Source organism: Carettochelys insculpta, chromosome 2, assembly GCF_033958435.1.
Source record: "Carettochelys insculpta isolate YL-2023 chromosome 2, ASM3395843v1, whole genome shotgun sequence".
Taxonomy (NCBI): domain Eukaryota; kingdom Metazoa; phylum Chordata; order Testudines; family Carettochelyidae; genus Carettochelys; species Carettochelys insculpta.
The window spans coordinates 166,016,895-166,032,865 of NC_134138.1; the positions used below are offsets into that span (position 1 = coordinate 166,016,895).

General features: G+C 41.1%; 1 protein-coding gene across 2 annotated transcripts in view; it reads right to left on the reverse strand.

The window, feature by feature from the left end:
* The window catches only part of SDHA (succinate dehydrogenase complex flavoprotein subunit A), a 30,186-nt gene extending 14,254 nt beyond the window's left edge, over positions 1-15,932 (reverse strand). Inside the window, exons 1-7 of one of the 2 annotated variants that reach the window (XM_074987995.1) lie at positions 15,780-15,932; positions 6,958-7,044; positions 6,420-6,581; positions 5,169-5,312; positions 4,767-4,931; positions 3,276-3,424; positions 574-698 (exon numbers count right to left, since the gene is read on the reverse strand). In XM_074987995.1, coding sequence (XP_074844096.1) covers positions 574-698; positions 3,276-3,424; positions 4,767-4,931; positions 5,169-5,312; positions 6,420-6,581; positions 6,958-7,044; positions 15,780-15,848 — 901 coding nt within the window. In that variant the 5' untranslated portion in view covers positions 15,849-15,932. The remainder of the gene's footprint in view (positions 1-573; positions 699-3,275; positions 3,425-4,766; positions 4,932-5,168; positions 5,313-6,419; positions 6,582-6,957; positions 7,045-15,779) is intronic. The other variant, XM_074987996.1, reaches the window with a different exon arrangement.
* Between the last annotated feature and the right edge of the window lie 39 nt (positions 15,933-15,971).

The following is a 15,971-nucleotide window of genomic DNA, read 5'->3' on the forward strand; positions in this document are numbered from 1 at the left end:
CGTTAGATAGATGAGAGTTACAAGAGACTTTTCAGTTATTAAACTAGACCTTTGTGAACATCATATCTCAAAATTTCCTGAAATCAATTAGTTTATTTGGTCCCCAAGGCAATTAGTACCTTTGAACATTTTTCCTGGAAGGGTAATGCCAATTGCCCTCCTAGTCTTATAGTACTGTGGTTCTCAACCATGAACCACACATCCTAAGGAGTACACAAAGGTCTTCCAGAGGTACATCAACTCATCTAGATTTTTCTCTAGGTTTACAACAGGCAATACTAACGAAGTTAGTACAAATTGAAATTTCACACAAGGACTTATTTATACTTGTCTCTATAGTTTTCTATATACAGAAAAATATATTTGTATTCCAACTGATTTATCTGATATGGTAAAAACGAGAAAGCAAGCAATTCTGAGGAATAGGGTGTTTTGATGCTTTGTGTTTTTATATCTGATTTTGTAAGCAAGTAATTTTTAACTGGAGGTACAACTTGGGGTACACAAGCCACTTCTTACTCCCAAAAGGGGTACAGTAATCTGGAAAGGTTGTGAACCAGTGTTATACCATACCTGTAGGATGGAACTGTACAAACTCTAGATCCTGGCAAGGAAGGCCAGCTCGTGTGATTATGGCTGTGCCATCACCTGTGCTGGTATGAGCAGATGTGCAACTGAAATAGGTACGGCCGTATCCACTAGAGGAAACATTTTAAGAAATCAACAGAAAAGCAACAAGATTTCATTAGAATATTCAACTTATTCTCTGCACTTCATGCAATAGATTTAGGATTCAACTAAGCAGAGGACTTTCAGCATAGCACTGAATTTATATCACATACACCAAGGCTACATCTACACATCGTTACTTCAAAATAAGCCTTTCTGAAATAACTTATTTTGAAATCACACAGCTACACACAAGAATGCATTTTGAAATAGTACCTACTTATTTCAAAACAGCATGTTTGCATGCATAGAGCCATTGAAGCCACTATGGCTTATTTCGAAATAGTGCTATTACGTGCCTTAACAGTGGCAATTTCAAAATAGTTATTTTGAAATAGGCATTATTCTTCCTGAAGTGAGGTTTACGAAATTTGAAATAACAGGTCTACAATTTTGAATTTATTTCAAAATAGTGTGTGCATAGTGTCAATGCTCACAAAGTTATTTTGAAATAACAGCTGTTATCTCAAAACAACTTTGCTTTGTGGCCATAACTTAAGATTCGTACACATTCAAATGTAATCCAAGGTGAACCAAATTGATAGGTTGTCTACTATGTAACTTGGCCATTTAGCTCAATTAATATCTGAAAAGTAACTTGAGGATAGCAGGTAAAAGGAATAGGAATATTACCCTTCCATCACAATTGCTAACCAGGGATCTTTTCAAAAGATAACAGTGGAATTACGACTTACTAATGACAAAATTGGGTAACATTTTTAAGAGAAAGATCATGTGCCATTTTCCTCCTTATACACATTTCTTCTTCAGCTACATTACATTTCCTTTTTGGAGGAGGAGGAGGAATGCAAATAAGGGATATCAGAAAAGTTTCTTCCAGAAATGCAATAACGCAAGATTACGCAAGTGAAGTGCAATATTTGTAAATCAGCACTTAATTTGCATTTTCAACCTCTCATTTGCATTCCTCCTCCAAAAGAGTAATGTAGTGTAGATGCAGCCACAGTGTTTTACTTTGAGTCAGGTGATTTGGTGCTTAATTAAATGCCTGAGCTATAGTGTTTTGTTTGGAGTTTTTGCATGTTTTCCCCTGAAAAGAGTGCCTCTCTACATGAAAAGGTCTTTCAGAATGGTAAGATCTTTCTCCTTTGTTTCTTATTTCCATGACACTACCTCCAGTACCACAAATTTGATGAGACTAGTATTAGCAGCAATTTCTGGCAGGAACCACACTCTACAACACCCCAGGGAGACACAAATGTGAAACTGGGTTTGTACATCTAAGATGCAATGTTCACACTTTGAAAAAAAGTTTAACACAAAATTTCCAAACTGAAACACTTATATTCTGGCACCTAAATTCATTTTTAGATTAAAAACAAGAGTCTAATTTTCCAAAGTTCCTGAGTTTCCAAAGCTACTATTGATTTCAGTGAGATGGAGAATGCTTAGTATCGCTGAAAAAACACAATTCACTTTTCCTAATTTAAGGCAATCATATTATGCAACAAACCAGAAGTATGCTTCTGTGCATAAATTCAGAATTATTCTATTTATGCTAAAGTTGCTGATCTAAACCTACCAAGATTAAAGACTAACCTGGAAGCAACATAATGGAGGACCATCTAAACAAGACAGAGCAGAGGGGATCAGTTTACCCCAAAATTAGGTTAACAACCGTTGGCACCAAAATAACACGGACCACCAAAATTTTTTTTTTTTTTTTTTATTAAAGCACTAAATTACCCAGCAGTAAATCCATTTTCCGAATCTATTTTGACACACAGTGCTGCACGTTACTTCAAAACAAGAATAATCTAATTTACTGGAGGAGGACAGCTCAAATAAGCCCTACAGATTGTCACTGCCGATTTACTGCTAGCATTTTAAGTAAAAGAAGAAAAGTACAATTAACAATTAAAATATTTTACAGATTATCCTTTACTCCACAGCCCACATAATTTAACCTACAATCTTTGGCTTCATAGTACAGTAGAATTTCAACATCCATGAGGGTTCCATGTTGAGAACCCTCACGAATGTTGCATTTTGTGAATATGGCAACCTACCCCATACTTGCTGTCCCTGCCTGGGGCCCCAGGGGAAGCAGCAGCTGCCAGCGCTCTGTGCCCCGGAGTACTGGTGGAAGCGGTCACTCAGCTGCTCGTGACTAATTTAATCTGCGAACATTAAGTTCACGAATCTTGAGACGCTGCTATATTGTTTTGGAACTTAAAGCTAATCTCACAGTAGTGAATTATTCCACTCAACCTTAAAATTAATACTTCAATCAATATTAAAAGTATGGAACTAAACTAAACAGAGTAATTAAAGAGCAAGTATGCTGTTTTTCCACACAGAAGGTAAAAAGTGTTTTAACTAGAAGTAGTGTTATTCCCCTTTTACAAATGAGGAAATGGAGAAATATGAAGCAAGAAGTATTGTCCTAGGTGAGCGTGCCAACAGCATAATTTGAATTCAAACCCTGGTCTACAGACAACACTATCCTCTCCTTTAGCTTTTAGATTATGCTACCTCACATCATAAAGGAAAATCTCCTTTAACATGATTTTATATTACATTACCCTGTGGCAATAACAGTGTTCTTTGCTCTGAAACGATGTATTGATCCATCTTCTATATTAAGTGCAATGACCCCATGACATTCTCCATTTTCCATCAGGAGATCCAAGGCAAAATACTCAGCGAAGTAGCTGGTATCATATCTTAGGGACTAGAAAAAAAAAAACATTTTTTAACAGTTAAGGAACATGAAAGTGCTTAGTTAAAGTCAGACTCAGTTCTTGGGGAAACTATTTTCCAAACAAACCTGCATGCAGAAAGTTTTGTGGCTCTTTTTGAATGACAGCGTGTTAGAATACACAGAACTTTTAGATTGGAGAGGTTGTTCTCATTTATCAAAGCATTCAAAGGAGAACAGTATCACATGAAGTTTGTCTGAATATGTTGTACCTATCATGGGCATAGGTACAATTAAGATAGACAAGGAAAATTACGTTCTTCAGTTGTGTGTCTGACAACAACTGGTATATGGCGAGCCTCTCTTTTTGCAGATTATCTGTTTCAGTTCCTGTCCCATGTGCTAGCTTATTACCCCTCAATTTATCACACAGGGAACACTCACTTTATACTGCAAACACTAAAAGAGGGTGTTTAGAAGATGAGAGTGCCAGTAGGTGGGTAAGTGGGCCACTGGTGCTCCCTAAGTCTCTGGAAGATCCAGAGAACACCTAGAAGCAGGAGTCCCATCTCTTCAGCCCCCATACTATTTATCTGCATTATGGTTCCACATACAGGCCTCATTCAAGATTCAGAAGATAATTAGCTACAGCTCTGTAAATGGACATGGGCTGTTAAATCATTATTGCAATTAGGTCTAAGGGTCACTTACTAGCTCTTAATGGTACACCGGATATCTATCCATCTTTATGGCCTTGCACAGGAAAATACACTGGACCCATTATTGCTCATTTCTGCATTGCCAAAGCCACGCTTACCCCCTCAGTTTTCCATTCTTCTTGCTGTGAAGGTGGATGCTAGTCTTACTGGCTACTTCCCAGTAAAGGTGGCCTGCCACTTTGCTTTTCCTTGGTCCACGAAAAAAGATACACATGAACTCATCTTGAGATTATCTCGTGTTGGTGATTGTGTGTGTAGGGAGAAGTAGGTGGGGATGTGTCACGGCACAGCAGCAAAATAAAGAAACAGTAGCTTCCTCTGGCCACAAAATTAGCAGAGCTCACTCAGGGGGAAGTTGTGGATGCCAGCATTCACACCTGAGGCCCCAGGGGGAGTGGCGGCTGCTGGCACTCGCCAATAATTGAATTTGCAGACATTTGTGAATCTTGAGACCCTACTCTACTCTTCAGGTTTCTTCTGTTTGTCATGCTGACATCAAGCAGAGGCAAGCCAGGAAAGAAGAGATTAGGAATTCTCCTGGATTTCCTGCTGACTCTAAAAATATCATATAGTACAGCCCAAAAGTAACAACAGTATTAATTCAAACAATTTTTAAATGCCTACAGTACCCATTATTTAAAATAAAGGTCTCTTACCCTGCCGTACAAGGTATGCAACAGTGAATGTCCTGTCCTGTCTGCAACACAACAACATCGATGAGCCTGTCCCCCTTTCCCAAACTGGAGGCTTTGTCCACCAAAAGCACGCTGATAGATCTTTCCTTCTTCTGTTCTGCTAAATGGCATTCCATAGTTTTCCAGCTGTTGAGCCCAAACCAAGTATTAGAGATATAGCTGTTGACATCCAAAATAAGCAAGTTAGGTTATGACTGCTTTGTAACACTAAAGCCTACAATCCACCCTCAGGAAGGCAGCAAAGGAAGTAGTTTCTCTTTATACAAAGTTTATTACTACTCCAGTCTAATCTCTGTATTGTTAAAATGTCCCCTTGGATACTGATTTGTGTTGCAGATGATAATTCAATATAAATAATTTCACCTCTACAACTGCAGCAGGTGCTTCCTCAGTCATGTAATGAATGGCATCCTGGTCTCCCAGCCAGTCAGATCCTTTCACCGTATCATAGAAGTGCCATCTCCAGTTATCTTCTTCCATGTTTCCCAAAGCAGCATTGATCCCTCCCTGAAAATGAAAAATGTATTTCCCCAAAGTGATATTTGAAATACACAATCTCTTAAGACCCTTCTTTCCTCAATCCCATTAAAACACACTGTTAAACAGTATTTAGGACAATGGCTCAACCTTTTCAGTAACATGGCACACTCACCTTTTTCAGCTGAATTGATTGCTCATAAACATCACATTTACTTACATTTATTATGGTTACAGTCTTACCAGGGAGTTTTGCAACATAGTAGTGCACACAATGAGTTAAAGCAGGATCAAATGCATTAATGTTTCAAATTCACCACAGAATACACCCTCTCAGACAGTGAGCACAGACACTTTTTCAAAATCTGATCAACACCATGCTAGGAATGTTGAGGAAACAAGTAATCACTGAAAGCAGACTCCCCCACCCACCAGCACATTAGAGCCAGGATGCAGCATTTAAACCACATCCCAGCTCTAACAGGCTCCTGCTTTCCGCTGCCTCCCAATGCAAATGGGGTCCTGCAGGGTCAGCATTTCACCCTCACAGTTGCTGGGAGGAATTGATAAACCCCATGCCAGCTGGGACTCAGGCTGTCTTGCTGCTTGATCCCCAGCTGGTGCAGGGTCCTCAACTTTCCCAGTGGCTCTGCAAAGAGCCACAGTGAGGGGAAATTGACAAAAAGTTAAATTTATGTGCTGTGCCACTTATACAGCATAAAAACCTGAATAACTCTGTAAGCATGTCTTTTTCAATAATTCGGTAAGATTCCTTACTCATCTCATCTCTCATTTATACAGTAAAAATTACCATTATTAACTTCACAATAGTTAACATCTCATTCCTTTTGGAGGCAAAAAATTGCATACCAAGATGAATTACACCCCTGTATATACTTAAACAACTGAAATCATGAAATGAGGTGGCATGTTAACACAAAATAGTGAGAGACATAGGTTATGAGTCAAACATACATTTTTTCTACTGTTTTATTTAGATCCTGACCTCCATTTTTAGTAATCGTAAAAAATAGTGAAATTCAGTCAACTTATGTATCATAATGCTCCTTACATTAAATCTGTGCTTTAAAAATATCAGTACTTTTAATGTCAAATTAATTGTATTTAAATTCTTACCTGTGCAGCTACTGTATGGGATCTGGTAGGGAACAGTTTTGTAACACATGCTGTATTAAAACCAGCCTCTGACAACCCAAATGCAGCCCGCAAACCTGCCCCACCAGCACCAACAACAACAGCATCAAATTCATGGTCCACTACTGGATATTGTGTAGAAATCTGTGGAGAAATATTACTGCATTAAGATCATAAGTTGAATCTCTCCCAAGCAGGGTATCAGTTTAACTACATAATGTACTTTTAAAAAAAAGTAATGTATAGAAGGATATATAGCAAGTTTCTGAACCTGTGTACATACTGATTTAACCTATTTCACAAACTTAATGTGACTAAATCATTTATATTGGTTCTTTTCAATGTATGATCCATTTTAACAAGTCACTACCCCCCAATGAAATTTTCTTCAACAACAGATACATGAAATCAGAACTCTGATAATCCAGGTCTATTCTCTCCTTCTAAATTTCAGAATCATTAAAAATATACTTTGAACAACTTGAAAAGAAGACTGTCTCACAAATAAATATGAACTTACCGAATCAGAAACTTTAGCAGATGCATTCTTCTTCCCATAAACAGTGAAATGAAAGTTACGTGCAAGAGCCTGGCAAGCTGCTGGCCACTGTGGACACATGTTTCAAATTATGTAATATGCTCCACTATAGAAATGTTTTATGAGCTAGATTCCCAGAATTTCTAGTTATAGAATGCATGAAACAAATATAATTTACTTCTGATCGTAAATCTTGGTGTCATAATTTTAGGGTAATTTGTCCTACTTGTTTCAAAACACAAGTTGTGACAGAGAAGAAATCTACTAACCATTTTAAAAATCGAGTAATTTCTGAACAGCACAGCCAAAAACACACAAACTGTTACAACTTCTGCGTTGAGCCCTACTAAAACACTAACCAGCTAAAACAAGACCAAGTTGCATACATTCTACCAAACAATTGTTTTTAAACCTGGGGTAATACGAGGATTTTTCAGACTTTTTTTTCCCCCCCTTAAAAAAAAAAAAACCAATCACAGGTATGTCCTTTTACAGTATAACGATACATATGTGAGAAGACATGCACACAAAGGAAGACAACCATTCTACGATGTACACTAGAGTATTTAGACTAGAGGGAAATAAAATGCAACAGAGATTTGGACTGACATTACAAAACCATTTAAATGGTTGATCTTTAAATTGATATCATGATGTAACCTGAACTATAAGAATGCTCCCATGCCACTGTAACTTGCACCCCACACAAGAGGTACTGATACCAGAGGTAAGGATCATAAATATTATTAAATAAGTGTCATGGCCATGAAAAGGCATTCAGAAAAGGATGTTTGTTCAGATGAACTTTGGAACTCTCCTATTAGTCACTGCACTTGTTTGGTATCATTAACTAGCTACAGGTTAACGAACCAGATCAGAAGTTTTTTCTAGCCCCTTCACTATCAGATGCAATGATTTAGAGTTGGAAAAATGAAATAATTAAACTGATCTTTACTACACCAAAGAAAAAAAGACTAGCACAACACCTAATTTCTTGAAATAAGACTGGACCGACTAGAAGTGAAAGCAAGCTAACAACACTGATGGAAATGTTTTATAATATAGACTAGATTCCATTACAAAATGTAGGGAGATAAAACTCATTTCCAATGGAAGCCTAAAGGAAGAATTTGCATCCTGATCACCAACGAAAAAAAGAGCTACTCAATTAGTCATTATAATAATTACCCCACTAGTCACTGTCTATTAGCACAGATTTTAAGAATAGAAACCACTCTCTCATTTGGAAAAAATACTAGGATACACTGCAAACAGGACACACTGTACAATATTTCCAGTATTGTCGTCATCGTACCGGTCCCAGAATATGAGAAGAATATGGAGAAAAGAAAGAAAACTTCTCTCACAGGGCTGGAAGTTTGTCACCGACACTAGGTGTCCCATCCCCCCAGTGTACAAAAGTTTCATTACAGTGTGAACACTCTTACTGTTTTGTCACCAAAAGACAGTTTTGGGTGACAAAACTAGGTGGCGTAAAATGCATACAGCAACAGTGTGCTTGGCTCCAAAACCTAGTTCAGGATGTATATTGTTATATTGCAGTATTCCATTATATTTTATTGTGTACTTTTGTTTGCTAAGATAACATAACTTTACCTTGTTTATTGCTTGGCACGATTGATGGAACAGCTTTACTGCACAGCAGGAAAACTCTCATTTGGCAACCAAACAATTCCAAGCAGTTGAATTTTTTTGCTCTTTTACTAAAGATGACCTGCAAATATTTTTGAAGATTCCAACAATTGTAAAAGGCATTAATGCCTTAAAACAGAGGTGGAAATTATCTGACCTATTTTCCTTCCTTTACAGATTTTAAATCAATCAATGAACTGTACCGACAGGACATCCTAACACATGCTTCTGACTCAGAATCAAGGTCTTAGCTGACAATGTATGGTAATATGCAATATGGAACCATAAGGCAACCCGGAGACCATCTGAATCCTGATGTTCAAGAAATTTTTTAATTCTGTGCAGTTTTCAAAAGTTTAATATCCTTATTTTACAGGAACACTTGGCTACATGACAAAGTAACTAAGCACATTCTACAATACAAAATAAGTCAACCTAACTTATGTCACCATACAGCCATCACACTAGTTGTATTGCCTGTGTTTATCTACACTTGTACAGGGTATGTGTGCTCACAAGATTATTTGCACTAATTAAAGTCATTGTGGAATGACCTCCGAAAGCCAGCAACAGTCAATGCAAACACAGTGTCTGCATTGGCACTGCATCAACCTAACCACACAGACATTTACTCTAAGCCTTTCATGGCGGTGGAGTTATTAAGGCAGAGTAGCAGGCAAGTTAGGATGTCAGGAGCAAAATTCTTAGCATATATGCTTACACAGTTAAATTGATGTAAGCTGTCTTGACATCTACCTAACTCTGTAGTGCAGACCAGGCTTACATTTTAAGTTAATTATACTGCAATTACCTTACACTGCAACATTTAGGCTGGGTCTAGGCCTGCCCCCAACTTCAAAGGGCACAAATGTAGACAAGCCCTTAGACAAGTAACTGAGGGGTAGCCATGTTAGTCTGTGTATTACTTGGATAACTCTCTTCTTTTCATGTGTTAGTATATTTATGCCTGCCTCCGTAATTTCTACTCCATGCATCTGACAAAACGGGTCTTTGGCCATGAAAGCTTACGCCCAAATAAACACGTTAAGGCAGGGCTAGAGGAAAATATCTACCAAAGGTACACAACTCCAGCTACATAAGTAGTGTAGATGGAGCTGACGCAGATCAAGTTGCCAAGGTAGAAAATCTACTGTTAATTCCCTTTATAAGTCTCATTCCAGCTGAGTACCAGACACAATAAGAGCACAATCTTCAGTTGATTTTGTAGGTCTTTGCACGACCTGCTAAACCGAACCCTAGGGGACTGATTGCCACAAAAACAATCTCCCGATAAGTGTAGACCTGCTCTCAGTCTTTAAAGTGCCACAGGACTCCTTGTCATTACTGCACCATTTAGTTTGCATTTCCAAAAGTAGGCAGATTTTCAAACTATTTGCAAATTACTTTTATAAAATCCTAACCACTGTGGGGACCATGTGTATAGTTTGTCAACATTCATAACGTTTTCTCTGAATTAGAAGGCTCAAAAAACAGGCTAACAAAATGAACTGCAGATTTTCAACATTTTCCTGTTCATCAGAACAGCTGATGGTGGTTCCTCTGACTTATGAAGCAAAATATATGCAGAAGCATTTGTGCAGTATATTCTCTGGGAGACTTTTTAAAGAAATATGCTGCACAGAAGGCTACAGAACACAGATGGAGATCTCATCAGAATAGCTCACTTCATATTCATTGGATGCACAAAAAAACCCACACAAATTTAACGAACTAACCCGCATCTCTCTCCGAGAACAACAGTAAGTCTTGTGGCACCTTATAGACTAACAGATATTTTAGAGCATAAGCTTTTGTGAGCAAAGACTTGCTTCATCAGATGTTCTCGAAGCTACAGATTAACACGGCTACCTCTCTGATACTTGTCGGATACTTGTTTCACTGGCTTTCATACCGGATACTTACAGTAAGGTCTCAGCGTCGGCGAGGGTTCTGTGTTCAGAACCCAGGAAAACGTTGAGTTTCGCAAATGGGGGCATACCTCAGAGCTCCAGGGAAGTGGCGGCTGCCAGCACTCCCGACCCAGGGTTCCAGGAAAGCCCCGGGGAAGCTGCCGGTGCTGCCAGCCCCAGGAGAAGCAAGGCTACTCGCAAATAACTGAATTTGTAATGCGGCACTTGTGAGTGTTGAGACCCTATTGTATCTTACAATCTGTTTTAACAACTTCCCCCTTGCCCTTTTTCTCCCTCCTCCGCAGCCAGGCAGAATGGTAGGGGGAATAACTTACAAGTCTCTTTTTTCTACTTCTTTAGAAGTAACATAAAATTCGGTAGAAAAAAAATTATGTAGCATTACATGAAAACACATTTGCTTCCTATTTATTTCACTCTTTCATACAAAAGTTTTAAAAATCAATACATTCAAACCACTGGCTCATTTTCTATATTTCTTAACAGTATCTATTAGTTCTTTTTAATATTAATTTTGGAGTGATTGTAAAAGTCTTGATGGCAATAAGAAAACTGCAAAGCTAACTGTAATTAAGCCTATATCCATACGCAAAAATGGCCCCACTACACTAAAAGCTATGTTATACATCATTCAATTAACCATAAAGCTCAGTGAACTGACATTTCTTATATCTTCCAATACAAATCTGCAATCTAGTAACTGGGAATAAAATGCTGCCCAGAACGTTTTGCAGTTGAATATTCTGCACCCTACTTTTATGCAACAGAAGCAGAAGACAAGTAAGCAAGCTAAAATCAGGGATTTGTTCAAAAAAGCAGCTTCCTCAGAGTGTCAGAATCATTACAGGCTCAGCCCAATCTCCCACAACTTCAATATCCCACAATCTTCAATATGATAATTGTGCTAATGACAAACCTCTGACAGCAAGATTCTGAAATGCCTTCTGAATCAGTAGAGACTAAATTATATTCAGTATAATTTTAGCATTAGGTGTATTTTGAATTATCCGGATGTACACCATGTGCTGCTCATAATATTATGTGATCAGGCAACCTACTCTATACAAAACTTTACCTGTACACACCTAAAGGTTTCAAGAAACCAACCACTCCGCAGTGCAGTACTATTACTGGATTGTTGAGTATCTGTGCATTACTTTATAATTCACTGTATTGCACAGTAAAGCCCTGACTTACACACAGGTTGCGTTCCTGGACAACTATGTGTAAGTAAAATTTTGTGTAAGTTGGGATGTGGGAGGGGCAAAGAGCTAGCCCAGAGAGTGGGATGCCCTGCCACTTTTGGGCTCCCCTGGGCCAGTGCTGCAAGTGGCAGAGGGGCTCAGCAGCCACAGAGAAGATGGTGGTGGTTCCGTGTGCCAGTCGGCTGGTGTAGCAGCATAAGAACATAAGAATGGCCATACTGGGTCAGACCAAAGGTCCATCCAGCCCAGTATCCCGTCTGCCGACAGTGGCCAATGCCAGGTGCCCCAGAGAAGGAGAACAGAAAACAATGATGAAGTGATTTATCTCCTGCCATCCATCTCCTGCCCTTGTACTGAAGGCTAGGGCACCATACTTTATCCCTGGCTAATAGCCATTTATGGACCTAACCTGCAAATATTTATCAAGCTCTTTTTTAAACCCTAATAAGAGTCCTGGCCTTCACAGCCTCCTCGGGCAAGGAGTTCCACAGGTTGACTGTGCGCTGTGTGAAGAAAAATTTCCTTTTATTAGTTTTGAACCTACTACCCATCAATTTCATTTGGTGTCCCCTAGTTCTTGTATTATGGGAAAAGGTAAATAATTTTTCTATGTTCACTTTCTCCACACCATTCATGATTTTATATACCTCTATCATATCGCCCCTCAAATCACCTCTTTTCCAGACTGAAAAGTCCCAGTCTCTCTAGCCTCTCCCCATATGGGACCCGTTCCAAACCCCTAATCATCTTAGTCGCCCTTTTCTGTACCTTTTCTAATGCCAATATATCTTTTTTGAAGTGAGGAGACCACATCTGCACACAGTACTCAAGATGTGGGTGTACCATAGTTTTATATAGGGGAAGTATGATATCTTTTGTCTTATTATCTACCCCTTTTTTAATAAATCCTAACATCCTATTTGCTTTACTAACTGCCGCTGCACACTGCGTGGATGTCTTCACCCTGCTGCCTGGTTCCAGATCCCTGCAGCTTTGGGGAGCCGGGAAACTAATCAGCATTGCTGTGCCCAGCTGCAGACTCCCCACTGCTAGTGGGAGTCAGGAACCAAGTGCGGCAGGGAGCCAGGCACAGCAGTGCTGGTCAGCTTCCCGGTGCCCACAAACAGCAGGCATTGGAATCCAGGTGACAGCCCAGGCCCTTGTGTTCCTGGCTCCCAGCAGCTGCACCTGGCTCTGGGCTCCCTGCTGCTCATAGAAGCCAGATGCAGCAGCAGCACCAATCTGTTTCCTGGCTCCCATGAGCGGCAGGGAGCTGGAAACCAGGCAGCAGCAAAGCAGTAGTAGTTGATTTCCACTTCCATTATTGCAAGAAATGCACAAGTTGCAATAGTCTAAGTCAGGGGTTTACTATATATATATATATTTTTTTTTGAAAACTGGTATTCCAGAGTCAGAGAGCCAGGGGTAGGGGAGAAGGGCAGGGCCGACTGTGTGTGTGTGGGGGGGGGGGGGGCGCCACTGTCCAGGTTTAAAAAAAAAAAAAAAAATCCCTGTGTAAGGGCCTGAAGTTAGGTGAAGCTATTTGCCACCAAAACTCTTTCCTAAGAGGACTAGTAGAGACACACCACAGTCCTGTGCCCAGGGCACAGATCTAGGAGACCTTAGACAAGTCATCTTACTCAGTGCCTCAACACTCCCGCCATCCCCACCCTTGTTTTTTTTCATCTGTTTTGGCCAGAATTGTACCTCACTTTGTTACTGTGCCTAGTATATAATGGGGTATCAATCCCCTAGCTACTACTGTAATAAACTAGAAGCGGGGGCAGTCCACTCATCAGAAAAGTTTGTGCTTCATTCACTCTTCTTTTAAGTGACAATGAAAGGACTAGTTAACCAGCCTTTGTTAATTTCGATGTGACAATGGAGTGAAAATAAGATATGAACTAGAGCACTAAGGATGGAGAAGAGAAAAGAAAAAAAGGGAAAAAAGAATCAAATATAGGTTATGGGGAGTTGGGATGCACATTATCTGGTCTCAGATAATTCCTCCCTTTATTCACTCATAAACCAATCACAAAATACTTTAAATTATTAACAACCCTACTTCAAACACTTTGATGTATGTAATGACCAAATACTTGTCTCTAGAATACTATCATTTCTTGACAAGATATCCATCCCAATAAAACCTCATACACACTGCCTTTGTGTTTTATAAAATACCAGGCTACTTAAAAGAGCCAGGCCACATTGATGCGCTGTAGGATACAGGCATTTCCTTTGAAAATCTTTTTGCTAATGTGGGAGCACGAGCACCTGGTGGCCAGGCCTCACTCACAAGGCAGAATGACCATACACTCCATCTTGGAATGCTATCATACAGTGGCGGGAAGGTCTGAAGTCAGGCCAGGAGAAAGAAATCAGAAAGTTGACAAGTAGTTGGAGAGTCCCCAAAGAGAACATCCTGACAAGCAGATAGTAAGCCCCCAAAGAGAACAGCTGGGGCTAGTAGCTGGAAGCCCCCGCAAAGAGAACATCTTGGTTGTACAACATCAGAGGGTCTCAGGGGAGGTTCAGAAAAAGACCAAGGACAGAGGAAATCTTGTAACATGTTCTAACAGGCCGGGAGGATAGAAAGCCCAAATTAGGTAACAAACGCTTTAATTGGCCAGGTATCGAACCCCCAAGTAAGAAACAGTATAAAAGGTGATTTAGCAGGAATAAGGGTGTGGGCTCCTGGACACAAGGCGGAGGCTAGCAACTTCCAGTCCAGACAGCAGACCCCGGCCTGATCACCCGGACGTCACCACCACGAAAGGTCCCAACCAAGCCGTATCTCTGACTTGAAGGGCCGCTGTAACGTAGTTATTGGTGAGATGTGGGAGCATTGGATGTTATTGGTAAGTCACATGTAATTAATATATATATATATATATATATATATATATATATATATATATATAGTGTTAAGTAATTGTAGTTACGAATAAATCACTATTGGTAAATACCACTAGCTGGTCTAGCTGGGTCTGTATAGAGAATTATTGGGACTTAGAACAGCCACAGGGCATTGTGGTGTTCACAATCGGAGTGTTATTGTTCCTGGTACTCATAATACTGTGGAAACCTAGGTTTTAAAGTGGATACACTGAATCACATATTGCTGCTACACTATATCAGGCTGCTATAAAGGTGGGGTGGTTGGTCCCGGGCCACCCGACTCCCCCCGCTGTATCACACCCCACGCGCACCCACGGGACCCGGAGTAGGTCGGCTCATCATCAGCTAACACACCATGTCTGCTGTATTTTGCTCACTTTTTAAAGAATGTTCAAAACACAGACACACACACCACAAACAAACAAACCTTTCTTCTCTAAACTCCTGCAGCTGATGGAACACCTAATCCCCAAGGGATCTCACATCATCACCCCCCCCCACACACACACATCAAAATCAATACCTGGAAGGATCTGAATTAACAACTTGCTCAAGGCAAAGGCCAAAGGGGGCTCTGGGGAGACGGGAGGGGCCAGTGGACAAGACGCTACACGGGGCTGCTAAGGCTGGGTTCTATGTGCGGCTCTGACACCCACCGGCGGGGTGACCTTGAGAAAATCACCTCACCCGCCGCTCCTCGCTTTCCTCCCCTCCCCTGCGTTTTGCTCTTCTTTGGGGCTCTTCAGCCGGGGGCGAACGCGGGGGTGGGTAGAGGATAACGCCGTCTCAGCAGGAGGCTCGGCCGGCCGCTCTCGCTTCAGGCCCCCTGGCGGGGGGCGGGAGGGAGTCAGTACTTGAAAACCCCCAGCTCAGAGCTCAGTGCTGGTCTAGCTCAGGACGAGGCACTGCACCAGCCCGGGGCCGGGAGGGTGAGTGGAAGGGCCGAGCCTGCGGCCTTTTACCCGCAGGATTTGGGAGCCGCAGAGGGGACCACCGGGCGAGGGGCTTAGACACACACCGGAGCGGCCAACTCGCCTGCCGAGCGGCTCCCGCCTCAGGAGACGCCGATCCGAATCCCGCCCGCCTGCCTGCCTGCCTGCCTGCGGGGCGCACTCACCGCTGCCGTCGGAGGTCGGACCAACCGTTTCGCGAGGCCCCTCGAAACCGCACCAGCTGACGCCGCCATTTCGCCCTCTCTGCAGAGGCACCAACTCCCTACGCATGCGCGGGGGCGAGGTTGGCCGCGTCGTTACCAGCGCGAGCCTCCGGGAGAGACCAACTGAGGGAGGGGTGGAGGAGGAGGAAAGTG